The sequence below is a fragment of the Rousettus aegyptiacus genome, unplaced genomic scaffold (assembly GCF_014176215.1).
Source record: "Rousettus aegyptiacus isolate mRouAeg1 unplaced genomic scaffold, mRouAeg1.p scaffold_m13_p_3, whole genome shotgun sequence".
In the NCBI taxonomy this organism is placed as follows: domain Eukaryota; kingdom Metazoa; phylum Chordata; class Mammalia; order Chiroptera; family Pteropodidae; genus Rousettus; species Rousettus aegyptiacus.
The window spans coordinates 132502379-132519914 of record NW_023416306.1 but is presented as its reverse complement, the minus strand read 5'-3'; the positions used below and the strand labels follow the sequence as shown (position 1 = coordinate 132519914).

The 17536-nt window shown below is 36.7% G+C and overlaps 1 protein-coding gene across 1 annotated transcript in view; it reads left to right on the top strand.

Annotated features, from left to right (window-relative positions):
- Positions 1 to 8422: 8422 nt before the first annotated feature.
- CLPX (caseinolytic mitochondrial matrix peptidase chaperone subunit X) overlaps positions 8423 to 17536 on the top strand; it is a 30254-nt gene continuing 21140 nt past the window's right edge. The window contains exons 1-3 of the mRNA XM_016141043.2: positions 8423 to 8739; positions 14815 to 14972; positions 16147 to 16264. Coding sequence (XP_015996529.1) covers positions 8661 to 8739; positions 14815 to 14972; positions 16147 to 16264 — 355 coding nt within the window. The 5' untranslated portion in view covers positions 8423 to 8660. The remainder of the gene's footprint in view (positions 8740 to 14814; positions 14973 to 16146; positions 16265 to 17536) is intronic.

Genomic DNA, 17536 nt, shown 5'->3' with positions numbered 1-17536 from the left:
TGCAGGGACAGGTGGAGTTTCAGGCACAGGAACTGGCTAGAACCAAGGACTAGAGAGGTAGGACTACACACTGGAAGGCTTTTGGTTACAAGTAACAGGGGTGCAAGCAGATGTCAGGAAGGACTGGAAGCAGGAAATGCAAAGCCATCAGAATCAGGTCATCACTCTCTCTGTTTTAGATTCTCTTATTCTCTTTCACGGTCAGTGGTTTTTGCTCCCCCATCCCCCAGCCCTAACTCAGTCTTGCTCTACATGCTCTGTTTCTCAAATGCTTTCTCTTAGTCTGTTTCTCTTCTTTCTAGGTCCCTCTCTCTGGTCAATCTATTTCTCAGCCTCTTCTCTCTGCAGGAGTCCTTAGTTTCTCTTGGCAGACCAGCTTTCTCTGCTCCCCTGGTTTTATAGAAGAGGCAGCCATCTCTTCTAGTCAAAGAGCCCAGTCCTAAGCGCAGAGGCCTTGGAGAGAGAATCTGATTGGCTCAGTTTGAACCTGGGCGCCACTTCTAGTCCAATCAACTGTGACCATAGTGGGGGTGGGGTGGGGCAAAAAGGGCAATCCTGTTATACAGTCCTGGTTGCTGGGCAATTCTCGGAGAAAGGGAATCTTGGTGAATCTTGGTGAATACTTAAGAAGACAGTGAGCAGATCACTGTGAGCTTACTGGGAGTTTAGAGTTTTTCATTTGGAAAATCATTTCCGAACATCAGGGGATTTTAAATTCATCTAATGAGACCTGTGTGGTACATGGTCTTTGAAATTTGGTCTTATTTCATGACTTAGTACACGGCCAGTTTTTGTAGTTTCCATGTGTGATTTTTTTTAAAAAGTATTTTCTAATAATTTTTAGGCTATTTTAATGGATGCCTATTATATATTGAATTTTTGTGTCTTCTTGGGAATTGAACATCTTATCATTATGTAGTTATTTGTTCCCATATGCTTTTTTTGTCTTAAAGCCTATTTTGTTTAGTAATAGCTCCCAACTTTCTTTTGGTTAGTGTTGCTCAGTATATCTTTTTAATATCTTTTTACTTTTAATCTATGTGTCTTTTAAAAATGTGTTTCCTGTAAAACAGCATTATAGCTGGATTTTAATTTATTTTAACCATGCTAACAATCTATCTTTTAACCGGCAAGTCTAGTAAATACATATGGTGATTAGTTATATTTGGACTTGTTTTTTACATCTTACCTGTTTTTTTTTTTTTTTAAATCACTTTTTCTTTTATGTTGTCAGCTTTCAGAATGAGTAATAGTTTTCTTACTCAGTTTTTTTCCTTGTATTGATCTGGAAGTTTTATACTTTTTCTATTCTTTTAGTGCTTTCTCTTGAAGTTTTATTGTGCATGCTGATTTTAACAAAATCAGAGTTAAATAGTATCCACCCCTCAAACAATATTTTAGTTCTTTTTTTGCACCTCAAAATTTTTTATTATTTTATACCATGTTTGTTTAGATTTATTTTCATGTTTATCACCTCAGATCTTAATCTTAAGGTCATTTTTCTTCTTACTGAATAATATCGTTTAGAAATTAGTGATGGTCTGTTGTTAATAAAAAAACTATCAGGTTTTAAAAATTGGACTATAATTCTCATACCACCATAAAGTTCACCATTTTGAAGTGTACAATTTAATGGCTTTTCATATATTCACAAAGTTAAGAAAACCACCATTACATTCTATTTCCAGAACATTTTCATCCTAGAAGAAACCCCATACCCATTAGCAGTTACTCCCTATCCCTCCGTCCCCAAGCCCCTGGCAACTACTTTATGTTTATTGATTAGCCTATTCTGGATATTTCAAATAAATGCAATCATACAATATGTGGTCTTTTGTCTGGCTTTCATTTAGCATAATGTTTTCAAGGTTCATATTATAGCATGTATCGGTATTCCATTACTTTTTATGGCTGAATAGTATGCTATTGTACGGATATACCACATTTTAGCTATTAATCAGTTGAACATTTGAGTTGTGTCCACTTTTTGACTATTTTGAATAATGCTGGTATGAACATTCATGTACATGTTTTTGTACAAATATATCTTCAATTCTCTTAGGTATATAACCAGGAGTAGAATTGCTATGTCATGTAGTAACTCTACGTTTAACTTTTGAGGAACTACCAAATTGTTTTCCACAGCAGCTTCCCTATTTTACATTCCCAGTAGCACTGTATGAGGGTTCTAATTTCTCCACATCCTTGCCTATATTTCGTTTCTGCTTCTTTAAGTTATAGCCATCTAGTGAATGTGAAGTGGTATCTCATTATGGTTTTGATTTGCATTTTCCTAATGGCTAATAATGTTGAACATCTTTTCATATACTTATCGGTCATTTGTATATCTTTCTTGGAGAAGTGTCTATTCAAATCCTTGGCCCATTGTCTTTGTCGGGCCGCTATAACAAAATACCAAAGACTGAGTGGCTTATAAACAACAGAAACGGGTTTCTCACAGTTCTAGAGGCTGAGAAGTCCAAGATCAAGACGCTGACCAATTTGGTGTCTGGTGAAAGTCTGCTTCCTGGTTTATAGATACATAAGGGTCAGGGAGCTCTCTGAGGCCAATCCCATTTATGAGGGCTTCACACTTATGACCTAATGACCTCATAAAGGCCCCACCTCCTAATACATCACACTAAGGACTAGGTTTCAACATACGAATTTTGGGGGAGAACAGTCTATAGTATCCATTTTTAAAATCAAGTTATTTGTCTTTTTATGGTTGAGTTTTAAGAGTTCTTTATATATTCTGAATATTAGACTCTAATCAATACTTGACTTACAAATATCTTTTCTCATTCTGTGGGTTGTCTTTTCACTTCTAGCTCACTGTGTAAAAGCACAAAATTTTTTAATTTTGATGAAGTCTATTTTTTATTTTTGGTTGCTTATGCTTTTGGTATCTTATCTAAGAAACTGTTGTCTAATCCGAGGTCATAAACTTATTACTCTATTTTCTTCTAAGAGTTTTATAGTTTTAGTATTTACATCTAGGTCTTAAATTGAGTTAATTTATATACATACATATAGGTAGGAATTCAACTTCATTTGTATGCGGATATTCAGTCGACCCTGCACCATTTGGTGAAAATATTCTTCTTTCCCAATGAATGGGATTGGTACTCTTGTTGAAAATCAATTGACTGTAAATGTGAGGGTTTACTTCTGGACTCTTAATTCTATCCTGTTGCTTTGTATGTCTATTCTTATGACAGTACCACTCTGTCTTGATTACTGTAGCTTTGTAGTAAGCTTTGGAACCAGGAAATATGAGGCTTACAACTTTGTTCTATCAGTTTTTATTATCTGAAAATATCTTTATTTTGTCCAATGCTTGTAAATAATTTTTCCAGTACACCAATACTAATTCAATTTATCTATATAACTTAAACATATTTTTCATCTTCAAAAAGTTTTTAAAAATAACAATAAAATCATCTGTTTTTTTTCACAGGCATGAAAGGAAAGCCATAAATTACACATTGCACAATAAAAAACATCTTTCACTTATTAAGCACCTATTATGTACTGTGGGTCAAAGAAACATTTATTCTTCACATTAACTCTAAGAGGTCAAGAGCACCCTGATTTATAGCAAAAATAGGAAGTTGAGTAACTTGTGGTAAGTGACCCAGCTGGGATCCAAATGCCAGTACTTCCACCCCAACATCTGTGCCCTTCAGAAAATATTAAACAAGAATTACCTAGCACTGTCTTCAATATTTGGTGCACCAAAAGTTCCAAATTCGCTTTGTGAATAATCCTCCCCCCCCCCCCCACACTCCATGGATTCAAAGGGGAAAGCCATGGTGAGTTAGTGCCATCTGTTGGCCATCTCCCCAAACATCAAGAAGAATGACTGTCCACTTGAGGACAAGAATGGCCTTGTGCTATTTGAGGTCACCACCAGCCACCAAGGACAGGCCTGAGAGGATGGTGAATACCCTCTTGTGGACCCCTTGGTCTCCCAGACTGGGCAATGACTCTCTGAGAGAGAAAGTGGTGGCAATTAGAAGAAGCCTGAAAAGGACCTTGAAAACTAAAGACAAAGACTTCTACTACCACAGTGGAAACACACCTTACTAATTTCTGCAAATACACCTTAGCATCTCCTGATTCCAGCATTCTAGTAATAAAATTGAAAAAAAAGATTCCTGAGCCCACTCCAGACTATTTTATCAAAATCTATAGGGGAGGGGCCTAGGCACATTTTAAGAAACAGCCCAGTCATTCTAAAGAGAAGATGGGATGGCTCACTGCCTTAATGGAATGGAAGCTTTTTAGCATCTGATGTGAGATATTTCTGTGTAGGAAGTGGAGATTCTGAAGACCCTTAAAATCTTATCAGCTTTTGGAGGAGGATATAGGGAAGTAATGAAAGCAGTAGCAATCAGGGTGAGAGTCACAGTTCTGCTGTGACCGTGGGCAAGTCACTTAAACTCTTTGTGTCTTGACTTTCTCGGCTGCAAAACTGGAATGCACGTAATAACAATACCTCAATTGCTGTGAGAATCAGATGAGAAGGTAGAGTGAAAGCACTCTAAAGTTCTATATGATGTATTATTTTGAGTCTCATGCTACCTACAGACATAAGCCTTTATATTTTTGTACTCATCTTTTAAAATACAAATGTTAAGTTTCTGTTTTGTGCCTGGCAGAATCAATGTCTGCTGATCTGAAGGATCAGTGTTCAATTAAAAAAAAGGCATTATTCAGAAAACAGTGGTTCCCAACAGAATGATGGCTCTCTGAGAGGCTGTATCAGAATCTCTGGTGTAGAAGATGAATTTTTTATGGAGGAGTCTTGGGTTAAAAAATAAAAGATTGAGAAACCTAGTTTTAAAATCAGGAGACTTGAATTATATTTATCTCTCCGTTTCTGTCACTCATTAAGTGACCTTAGTTAAGTCCCTGCTTTTATATAGGTTTGTTTCCTCATCTGAAAAATCCAGTGCTAAATTGGATGACTCCCTGACTCTAATCTATAAAATATTTTTCACTGAGCAACTCACAGTGTTCACAATCCTAGGAGGTAGAATCAAGGATAAAAGGGAAAAAAGACTTATGTAGAATGGAGATATGTAAAATTATGTGGCTTCAGCTCTGTTGTCACAAAAGGTAAATAACTCAAGATTAAAAAGTCAGCTCCTGGAGTGAAACTATTTGAGCTGGAAAATTGCACTTGATTTTCTTTTTTAAGCCTCATTAACCTGTTCAGAAAAGAGCTGAAAGGTGTGATGTGGAAGTATTTTGTTCCAAAGAGCTGATAAGATGTGACCACAGGTATCTACCATCAATCTTCTGAAAGAGGATCAGTTTTATCACTGGGAAACTCTCAAACAACTGGATTTCCAAATCCAAAACTTGAGGGGATAACCTGATAGGAACCTGACCAAAGGTTATCCATGCAATGGCATGTGACATTGAAGGTTCCTAGTGTGACTTCGGAGCCTCATTGTTTTTAGCCCACACACCAAGCTCTGCTCTATCTCAAGGCTAGCTGGTTATACCCTGGAGCAAGGACATTGTCCCAACAGTGAATTTCAGGTCAGGGAATGTACACTTGTAAAATGGAACATGCTCCTTTGTTAAACAGCCAAGTAGTCCCTAAAGAATGATCCTTTACATTTGAACCCTTTCCAAATACCCAATTTGAAAACAATAAGACTTACACAAAGAGCCTAACACAATGTTAGTGTCCCATTCCAAGCTCGTTGGGTGCCAATCCTAATAATTCAGGTATATTCTGGCCCACAGAGTGTAGTTTTGAGATAATGCATTGAAACCACTAAAATCATGCTGCCTGCGTGATGAAACCATCACCAGCCCGCTGCCAAAGCCACATGACCCTTGTTCACATTGTTGAGAGAAAGTTGACCTGAAAAAAAAAAGTTGAACTGAGTTGTGTACAACTCTCTTTATTTTGTACTTTCTAGGGCAAAGTCTACACTCTGCTAATCAGGCATCTTCTGGGAATTCCTTCTGGGACATTCAGTTAGTTGGATTAACCATCATACAAATTCATAGAATTTGTGTCTGTTAACACTTACCTATTTGTCAACTATAACTTGCTCTGATTATATGTTGGATTTTCTGAAGACAGGTTTCTGCTAAGCAAAAGTACTGTTGCAAGAGCAATACTTAATCAAGTATTTACCAAATTTCTACTGTGTATTCTGCCCAAGCATATAACAAAATATCTGACTTCGAAGAGCTCATAGTCAAGTTGAGATACAGACTAAACACACAAAACATCATCCCATAAATAAAATGAAATGTTCAATCTTCCTGAGAATGATATAGGGATATATTATACAACAATGTAAAGATATTCCTACATCATCATACCAGTGATGTATAATTTTATACTTACTGTCTTATATTTCCTCACTAGAATGGACGCTCCATGAGAAAAAAAATTTTTTTGGTTCAGTTTTATATCCTTGGTGCCTGGCATGTAATTGGTGTTCAATAAATATTTGTTGACTGAATGAATGAGAAGTCATATTCTTAGAATAGACAGAGAAAGGGAAGGCTTCACCGAATACCCTCGGATGAGCCTTGACTTCACTAAGCTTTTATTTAGCTTGCTTTATAGCAATCTATAGATTTTAGCAAGCAATGTCTTTATTTCTATAGAAGAAAATGTGCATATAATTGAAATAAAAGTTAGGATGGGATGAATATTTAAGTTGGGTGTTAGGGTCCATGTGCTCTGCTTAGGTCATTGCTAAAAGGAGAGATTTATTCTAGAATCAATGGTTTTCAAACGCTGTTTTAAAGCAGAACTTTATTTACAAACAAAACACCTATAAATGAAACAAATAAAAGTAGAGCTGCTCTGATTGACTTGGCGGTGGCATGGAAGAGGAGACAGGGGAGGTCTATCTACCCTGTTAGACCCCTCACTTCCATTATAGAATTATAGCTTCCGAGGGATTCTAACACAGTTTAAAAACACAGGGTTAAAGGGGTGACTCCATAGTGTAGTGGTTAGCACGCCTACCTTATATGTAGAGGGTCCTGGGTTCACACCCCCGGTGGATCCACAAACCTGGGACCACCATAACCTGGGTGCACTGGCCCTGCCCCCAGGTCCCAGTGCACACCCAGAGCTTGTGTGAGAAGCCCTGCCATCAGAGATGCAGTTCCTAAGGGTAAATAGCAACATCCATAGGTCAGGGGTTGAAGGGAGTGGGAGGATCAAAGAGTGGGGGAGGAAAAAAGAAAGCACAGGATTAAGGGAATTTTAGAGTCTCTCTTTTCCCAAAATTCTATTAATGGAGGCAGCCAAGGAAGACCTGGGCTCCTTCTGATGCCTGCCACTTTAAACTGAGGAAGTACCAGGAGTCAGCTCCCCCAGACATAAAAAAAAACACAACACGCACAACACACATGGCCTGGGTCAAGGCCAATCAATGTCTCTTCAGAGGACCAGAGTCAGGGAACTAGAAGCTACATTTCTCTGATCCAAGACTAATAAGGGCTAAATAACTTGTGTGACCTAGTCTTGACTCTAGCTTGCTCTTTTGCCCCGGTTACCCCAAGCTCAGAACTAGAAGCATCCAAGCTCACCTGGCAATTTCTCTGGGATATGGATTTAATCAGCATCTTAACACACGAAGTAAATACTCAGTTTGAGGCAACCCAGATGGATAAAGAATCTGATTAATTCGTCACCATCCTCCACCTTGTACAGGGTCAATCTGCTTTAGCTGTCTGGAGGGACCAGCCACGCAGTAAGAGGGCTCAAAGAGTAAGAAGAGAGTTTAAGGAAGGAACTATTTACCCGTGTGGTCAAGTTTAAGGGACGCTACAAAACATTGTAAAGTATCCAGGGACTAGAAACAGCTGAGAGAGTTATCACGCGTTTGAAAAAAACAGAGCGCTGTCATCCAAGAGTTACTAGGGGAACTAGGTAAAAATACCACTTTCATGATACAAATGAGGAAACAAAGGATAAGACGAGGAACACAGGATGTGAAATCCCCGCGGGTAGGAACTTGTTAAATCTGAAGCATCTAGCAAAACCCGAAGGCCTTTATAAACTCCACGTGGGGCCAGCTAAGCCACCGGTCTCACTTCCATACGCCCTGCCATCAATCGAAAAAGAATGACTTTACTTAAACGAATTGGGACTACAACTTCCAGGTTGCATCTCTCCGTGACCGTCTCAAATTCTTCAAGGCTAAGAAAAAGGGGCTCCCGGAAGAATTGCGTGTCGGGACTCGTAGTTCCTACAGTTAGGGCCAGCCACCGCCGTAGCGCGCTCATTGGCTCCCAGGTCACCGCCCCCTTCCCCTCGCTGTACGACGGCGACCCACGTACGCACACGCAATGCGCGTCCACGCCCTATCCATAAGCCTAGGACGCAGGCGCGCGCACGCTCCCCGGGCCGGGTAGGCGGGGTGGGGGGGGGGAAGGAACGCGGAGGAGGGGAGGGAGGGAACGGGGTTAGGTGTCTGCTATATTGGGTAGACGACAGTGGGGCACGAAGAGTGCGAAGGCCTAGCCGCCAGGCAGGTGAACTCTGCACTGGGCCTAGGGTAGGCGGGAGGGTCTGGAGCCAGTTCAGCGCTCCTTTTGAGTAGGACTCGGACTGCTGAGACCCCAAGGGCAGCAGGGGTCGAAGCCCCGGCCTAGGCCCCGCGGAGATGTCCGGTTGCGGCGCTTGTAGTTGCGGAGCGGTCGCTGCGCGGCTCATCACTTCCTCGCTCGCTTCCGCGCAGAGAGGTAACGAAGTAGTCCCTCACCTGGGTCATTGGTACAGGACCGTACCCATGGTGGGGAGCCCGGGGAGAGCAAGAGGCCTACCCCACCACGAGGGTGTGAGAGATTGCACGGCGGTTCGCCTGGCACCACCTTACCCTCCCTGTAGGATGGGGCTCTGCCAACCTTTGGAGCAGCCGTTTCTCACATTTGAAGGAAATCCCTGTGCTCCCCCGCCCGCTTCAGGCTTCCCGACTTTGGGGCCGTAAATGGCCACTTAGGAGAAACACTGGCAGTTATAAAATGCTTCTCCTTTAGTTAAAAATGTTCCCAGACCTTACTCAGAACTCCGCCAGGGACTGCCGCCTGCCCCGGCTGCAGCTCCTCTTCCGGAACCCGACCGTGTATCCCTCAGGCCTGTTGGGGTTTCAGAGAAGGGCTCGAGTGAAGGGCTGCCACTGTTGGGGCTGCGGGGCGCCGAGCCAGCCGTTCCGGGCTCAGGCTACGCGAGACTCGCGGTGGCACTGTCATTGTGCGGCCGCTTACACCGGGACATAAACAGGGCTCACAATACTCCTTGGCGCCGGGAAAACCTCCAGGTCCTCAGGAAAGCGGCAGGGAGATTGACGAAATTCCTGCAGGAACTGTTTTTAAGTATTTAGCTGTCTCAGCAGTTGTTTGCTGGTTTTTCCAACTGGACAGTCCGAGATAGCTTCTTAAGGGTGGCGCTTGTTTACCTTTCCTTTCTATTTATCAGGAGCTGTGAAAGTGGCACTCCAGCCAAGAGGTTCCGGGAAAGAAACCATTTTTTCCTCTTCCCCAAATCTATGTCAGACTACGAGGCTAGAGCTTGTTATAATCACTAACTACGTGACAAATTCGTTTTATTTTGGTTTGTCGGGTTATGACCCTTGGATACATTTTTTAAAGCCCCCTTTTCCTACTTTTTAGGTTAATTATAAAATTTTTACTGTTTACTAAATGTATATTTTCCGAGTTTATTTCACAAAGGGGTATGAAGTAATGTGGGCAAAAGTATTTTGTTAAAAGGAGTGATTTTAGTCTCAAGACCTTGATAAACCTGAACAAGTCGATGTCCTTTTCCAGGAATTTGAGTTGTAAACGCTTCAAAGTGATATTTAAGTTCATTATTTGACATATAGTTGTTGAGGGCCTGCTATGTGCCAGCCTCTGTTTCGGTGCTGGAGATAGTGGTGAACAAATCCTCACCTTCAAGTTAAAACTAGTGGGGTAGACAATATTGTTTTTAGTAGTGGATAAAGTATGTGTGTTCTTTGGTTAGGGAAGACTTATTTAACAAAGTTCTTCATCTGTTCCAATCAATTGTCCCTGAAATCTATGAATCCTAGGAAATGCGCAGTTATTTTTTTTTCTTTTCAAATGATATAAAAATTAAATATATCATTAGGTAAGTTAACAAATTAATAACTTATTTAGGGATTATATATTTATCAGTAAATATAAGTTTGCCAGAGGTTTTCAAATATACAAAAGTATTGTTTTCACTGTAAAGGAGCAAGTTAAAATGTGAGACATTACCAAAGATCATTATAAAATTTATTTTTATATAACAATAAAACAACAGATGGTTTTGACATTGACTTAAGACTTTCCCAAGGCTTAAATACATTTATTTCCCATAGTAGAAATTCTAAAAGTCTACAAAAATGTAGAGCTATTTAAGGATTTAAAAAACTCCAGGAGGATTATTTTTATTTAGGACTCCCAGGATAAGGAAGAGAGGTGAAAGAAATATCAGAATTGAACTTTAGCTAGTTTATTATTATTATAAAGAGTAAAGAATTTTAACAACATAAACGAGAACTTGATTGAAATAGTCTAACAAATTATAAAATGAGTTAATAAAAGAGATTTCAGAGCTTCTCTGAAGTACAGTGCTATTCTCTGCATTACTCTGTCATGTTAGACTAAAAATTTTATGATAGTTCGAAAAATTATTTAGTAAATTATACTAGATACTAGATCTATTTTTTTTCCTTTTGGGCTATATGTATCCAATTTAATGAGTTTTTCCTCAGTCTTTTTTAACATGAAACCTATAGTAAAGTAGAAATTTTAAATATTTTTTCTACTCAAATTGCTGATCTTTTTCTATTTTAATGTATATTTTTAAAAATGTACTTTGGATATATATCAATTTGCTTTCTAAATATGTGTATTCAGAAATGCTTGATTCCATTTAAAAGAATCTGAATGACAATATTTGGTCTGAATTTGTGAGATTCATGGGATCACTGGTAACTCCCTTGATTTCTAGCTGCCTTCTGCCCTTGTCTATTGAAAGGTGTCACTTCGTGAAGGTGTAATGAAGATGGGAAGATGCTCTAACATGTTGTCCATAGTTTTCATGATAGTTACATAATATGTCTAGATTTTAATTTTAATTCTCTGTTTCTTTTGGTAGTTAAAATACAATACAGTTTAAAGCTAACTATTTCTTAATCAACATTTCTTTCTTTTGGCATATTCATCTTCAGACTAGCAGACTGGACTTAGTGAAAACCTATCAAACATTTTTAAACTTAAGGAAAGCTATTATCAGAGTAATGTTATTTTTCTTTATTAAGAAGTATTCTGAATTCATGAAACAATAACTTAGGCATAAAATGAAATTTTGAGACTAGTAAAAGCAATAAGCATCTACTAATTTGCTGGCATTGGTTTTGTTTAATTTTTTCTTCCAATTTGTTAGAGGTTAAAGGCCTGGTGCTTAAGTGAGCATTTAATTTGATTTGCCATTTCATCATTTGTTGTGCATTTAAATATTGCCACTGCAAATAACTTAAAATTTTTTGTTGGTTCTTTCACTCTATTTCTAAAATATAAATTAAAGATCGATTTATCTTTTAAGCTGAATCATTTGTATGTTTTTAGAGAATGCTTAATTCAAAATTGAATATGGGCAATCAAATATTTAAAAATTCCTCGATAGCCCTAAAATCACCATACCTTATTCTATTTCTTTTTAAAACCACGTGCTCTGAAATTCAGAAAACTGTATGACAAAAGTTTTGTACATGGTTTAACTTTTAACTGTCATCTGTCATTGCTGCCAAATAGTCTTTCGAAATATACTTTACAGAAATACTTCCCTTTTTGTTTTTTAGGGTTTTTTTCTCTTTGGGTTCACAGGCATTCAGAGGGTCAGGGGTAAAATTCAGAGGTTCTGTGAACTTAATTTTCATTAATCTTTAAATGAAATATAGCATTTCCTTCAATTCTGAAGTTAAACAACAACCACAGTAGTATTAGCAGTATCTGAATTTGTCACCAAATAGTTTCATATCACATTACAGTTGCAGATAGCTCAAAATATTGTTTGTATATAATTTTCTCTACTTTGAAATTATGATACTGAAAGCCATTAGGTCATATTTAATTTTGTTAGTGAAGAAAAATATTTTTAAAATATCTCATAACTACAGTATAATTTGTTTCCTTTGTTGGATATTTTATTCTGTCCATGTGAAAACATTATTCTGAGAAGGGGCTTGTCCAAAGGCTTTAACAGACTTCCAAAGGGGTTTATGGCTCAAAAAAGGTTAAAAACTCATGATTAGCTTGCTGCAGTGATTTCTTTGAAGATTTATACCATTGGTGAGTGATTATTTAAATTGTTTAGAACAGTGGTATAAAAGTATGAGGAGATTAGCAACATCAGCATCACCTGGGAACTTTGTGAGAAATGCATTCTTGGGTCCCACCTCAGAGCTCAGTGAGAACCAGGGAAAATTCCCTGCAATCTGTGGTTTAACAAACTCTCCAGGTGATTCCAATGCACGCTCAAGTTTGAGAACCGTGGGTTTAGTTGTCGATATAGCCTATAAATTGTAGAATGTTGAAACAACACTGCAGTACCATATCATCAGGACCAACAAAGAAATTTCTAAATTTAGAAGTGTAAGCATGTTTTCCAGATTGTATTTTCTGTGGTGACTATATGGTTGCATTGGTTTCGTATGTTACTTGATAAGTTATATAAAAGGAAGGACTTATTTTTCTTTCTATACAGATAGACTTTAGATAATTTCCTTTCAGATTATTTTCTAATAATATTAGATATTGTAGATTGTTAAACACTTTTAAAATGCCTGCTTTCTTGTAAATGGGAAATGATATACTGTATGTGATACTTAAGGGTTGTTTTGTTCTAAACATCTAAGTACAAATAGCCTTACATAATTTTGTTATAATTGTAGTTTTCTTTGTGAATATATTGTAATGGCTCAATTAAAAAGTTATCCTTGTTACATAGATTATAATTTTGTTTTGTTATTTTTCATATTAACTATTGGACTTTTTCAAACACAAAATAAAACAGTGGACCACCAAACAGCCTTAATGTCCATTAACTTTCAGCATTCTTGATCTCATCTATCCCTCTCCCCATTACTTTTTCTAGACTTGCCTTTTGGATTGTTATAGTCTTTAAATCATATGTCCTTTGAAAAACATTAATGTTTAGCTTAAATCTCATTCTAATGAGAGTGTAATGGTTATTGTCATTTACTTTGAAAAATGGAAATGTTAACACAAGAAAGTTTGAAATGTCTTTTGAAAACATTACTTAGAAGGAAAACATCAAAATGTATTTTTACATTATTAATATTCAAAGTTAGTGTTAAGCAAAATTTTACAGACTATAGAATAGGGCCTGGGGTGTCATAAACCTTAATCCTTTTTGGTGTTCTTTGTGAATTTATATAGAGATGAGAAAATTTGGTTCCTCTTACTTGTATCTTTCCCTGAGAAGTTTGGTGGGTTCATTTTTGTACTTTGTGGAGCAGATGGCCTACGATGATAAAGAAATTAGTTGTGCTAACAGTGTGTGCTGTTGGAAAATTGGAATTAATAAAACCAGTCAGTTATATAATTAATTGTTTTTGACTTGTTTGAAGGACATAATTTTAAACCAGTTTTTGCATTTGAATATATACATACATGTGTGCATGATTCTTAAAAACCCTTACAGGTGTAGAAATAAAAATTTAAAGCCTGAATTGAGAATTTTGCAGGGAATAAAATGAGGAAGGCAAAAATCAATTGCTTAAATTCATTTAAATATTAACATTAATCCCCGCCCCCCCCCCCTTCTTCATTTACTTTATTACCTCCTAACAGCACTCGGGTAAACTGCTGGGAAACTTCCTTCTTGATGATTCATTAATGTAGGTTAGCTTATGCAAGGTTCTGAAATCTATGGAATTTTGTTTAACCTGGGACCATTTAATTTTCTTACCTAGGGAACATTCTTAAAGCTGGCTCACAGTATGCAGTATGGCTCTTTTACCATTGCCTGTAACTTATTTTGGGGTTTATTTATATGAGAAAAACCAGGGGGCAGCAAACAATGACCCCATGGACCAAATCTGGCCACACCATTTGTTTATATGTTTACTTTTGCTCTGATGTTATAGGCATAGTTGGGACTGAGACTACAGGAGCTACAAAGCTGAGACTATGTGGCTCAGAAAGCTGAAGATACTATCTGTGTCCTTTACAGAAAAAGTTTGCCAAATTTCTATTCTTTTTAAGAATTTTAACTTCAAATATGAACAGCACATAACTTTTTAAAGAACATTTGATGTTTGTTTCCATTGTTGAGGATATTACCCCTGTATAACCAAAGAAACACAAGAGTTCATGTCAATTGCTTATTCTCATTGGTAGATATAAGAAGAATAAGAATGTAGGACATGAATGGCCTTTTGCCGCTGAAAATGAGGCAAGTGTTGAACTGCATATCTCAAACTTTGAAAAAGCCACTCATTGTTATGATCTGAGTGGTCTGTATTTCCTACTTCCTAAGAACAGGCCTGGAAAGAAAAGAAACATCTCTATTCACCTAGAATCTGTCCAAGGCCCAGGTCTGGCCTATTTTTCGAGAGGGCTCTGCCTATGGTATCACTATTTTCTCTACCAGTTTGTATTACTGTTGTGAAAACTAGCTTTTTCAGCCTACTTTATGCCTAAGGAATTTTTGTTTCTAGAGAATTTGTTGAAAGCATGTTAGTGTTTGATGTGTATACAGGCTAATAAATTTTGTTGTATTTTCAGGTATTTCTTGTCGCATTCATATACCTGTTTTAGGAAGGTTTGGGACCTTTGAAACTCAGATTCTAAGAAGAGCTCCCTTTAGAACCTTTACAGAAACACCAGCATACTTTGCCTCAAAAGATGGGATAAGTAAAGATGGCTCTGGAGATGGAAATAAGGTATTATATCTTTATTGACATCTCTATGTATATTTGAGTTCCCTCCTTTAAAAAATTATAATAATAGTACTCTATATTTTAGTTTATGTTTTCTGTAGGAAATGTGAAATATATAAAATGTTCTGAAGAATTTTATATAATTTTATTTTGTATTTCAGTTTGAACCATAAAATAGTTTTATAAGCATTGCACTTAGTAAGCAGTAATTCAATATTTTAACATCCCACAGTAGTAATGAAGCTTCATTATATAATCTATGTAGTCATTCTGTATAGGGTTGAATAAGAAATAGCCAACATTTCCTGCTTTCATATAACTCTTACAACTCAAGATAGTATAAACCTCATTTCATATTCTACCTAAAAATCTTGGCTATGACTTAGTGTTGGGCTACTCTGTAGCTAACAAGTAGATAAATAGTGATTATTATTGGGTCAGTGAATTATTTTTTTATTATGTCAATTTGACTAGCACTTGTTAATATGTGAGATAAAACGCTCAGTGCTTTCATATTCACACTTAATCTTGACAATGACTCTCTGAAGTAGGTGATATTATCATCATTTTAGAGCTGAAAAAAGTTAGATTCAAGAAAGTTAAGAATCACTACTTACCACTATAATAACTCCCAATTCAATTTCATTGAAATGTGTTTTTTTATTTATAGTAGTTTTTTTCCTAGTTCTTATTGAGTCATTGTAAGAAAACTATTATACATCAGGGATCCCCACTCCCTGGGCCTGTTAGGAACCGGGCCGCACAGCAGGAGGTGAGACGAGAGTAAGCAAAGCTTCATGTGTATTTGCAGCTGCTCCCCAGCACTAGCATCACCACCTCAGCCCCACCCAAGATCATTAGGCATTAGATTCTCACAGGAGCACTGGTCCTTGGTGCCAAAAAAGTTTGGATAGTGCTATTATACATGCTGGCACTTACCATGTAAAGGAGGAATATAGATAAATATACATGTTTACTAGAACTGATTTTATTTTTGTGGTAAATATGTCTTTTGACACCAGTGATAATAAATGTATATACTAATAATTCCATTCTAGAAATTGTAAAAATTAAAACATTAATTATAAACTATATTGTTTATATTTAAGTTGCAGATAAAATGATTGCCTGAAAGTAGTAATCAACATTTTTTTTTTTCCTCCTCCAAAAACATTAGAAATCAGCAAGTGAGGGAAGCAGTAAGAAATCAAGCTCTGGGAATTCTGGGAAAGGTGGAAACCAGCTACGCTGTCCTAAATGTGGCGATTTGTGCACACATGTAGAGACTTTTGTGTGTAAGTGTTACTTCTATTACTATTTTGCTCTATCTTTTCTTTAGAAATATATAAATTATATAAGCCAGGGTTATTTTCTTTCTGAACTTACTATTCTCTCTTATGTTCACCAGATACTAAAAATCCCCATAATTGGTAATATTTTGCCCTGTAGTATAAAAGATAATTTAAGAAAATGATTTCTTTCTTAATTTTGCTTATATGTATTTATTTTAGATTTGGATTTTGTGAGTTTTTATGCATGTGACCATTAAGATGTAGGAAAACCAAATGTTATTTATTTGTCTTTATTATTCCATTCATCAGATAACTTTTGAACATCTCATAGCTGGAGAGGTCAGTCATTCAAATATTAAGGTATTTTCCCTCTCTGAGTACTTATGAGAGAATGTATGCTCTCAATTATAGAAAATGTTTGATAATCATTAATGATTCAGACACTAAGAGAAGGAAGAAATCAACAGTCCTGCTTTTGCTGTCAATGTCAGTAACTCTCTAAAATGCAAAGATATTATTACAGATATTTTGTTTAATGAATCAAATGACTCATTTCCTGAATGGTTAGAATTAATGGTAATGACCCGAGAGTGAATTACATTGTCAACCTTCCTATACAATCCAGTTATGTAAAGGTCAGGTTTGGTGGGAGTTTTAGTTTCTGATGATTAACTGGAGAGTATTCTCTTTATTAAATATTTATTAAATATTGAGACTTCAGTTACAGTTGTACATTTATCAGTAATATTAATTGGCCAGTATATGAAAAAGTACTACATGTAGCATGTTTTTACAGTTTTGGAAGGACTTTTAAAGTAGTTCCACTCTAGCTAGAGCATTAGAGGTTCTCTTCAAGGTTTTTGCCAAGTAAGGGATTAAAGAGAAAAATCAGTCTGAATAAATTATTAGTTTGTATCACAACATAAAATGAAAGTGACTTCTAAATAACATTTACTATTAACAAATTTACTAAAATTCTAAAAAGTTTGAGAGTTGCTCAGTTCATAATGGTAGTGTCATATTATATACACACAGAAAATTTCCCTTTTTTCCCTCAGAGAAAGATTTCAGCCTTCAGAGACAGACATAAGGGATAATTTCTTCAAGTAGAAAGGAAAGGAATTAACATTTGACAAATGCCAGTATATGTCATTTTATTCTCACAGTCTTATTTTTGTCAGGACAGAATATCCTCATTTTTATCAGTGAAGAAGCTGAGATTGAGCAAGTTTAAGTAATTCATCCAAGGTCACACAGAGCAGTTAGGATTTACTA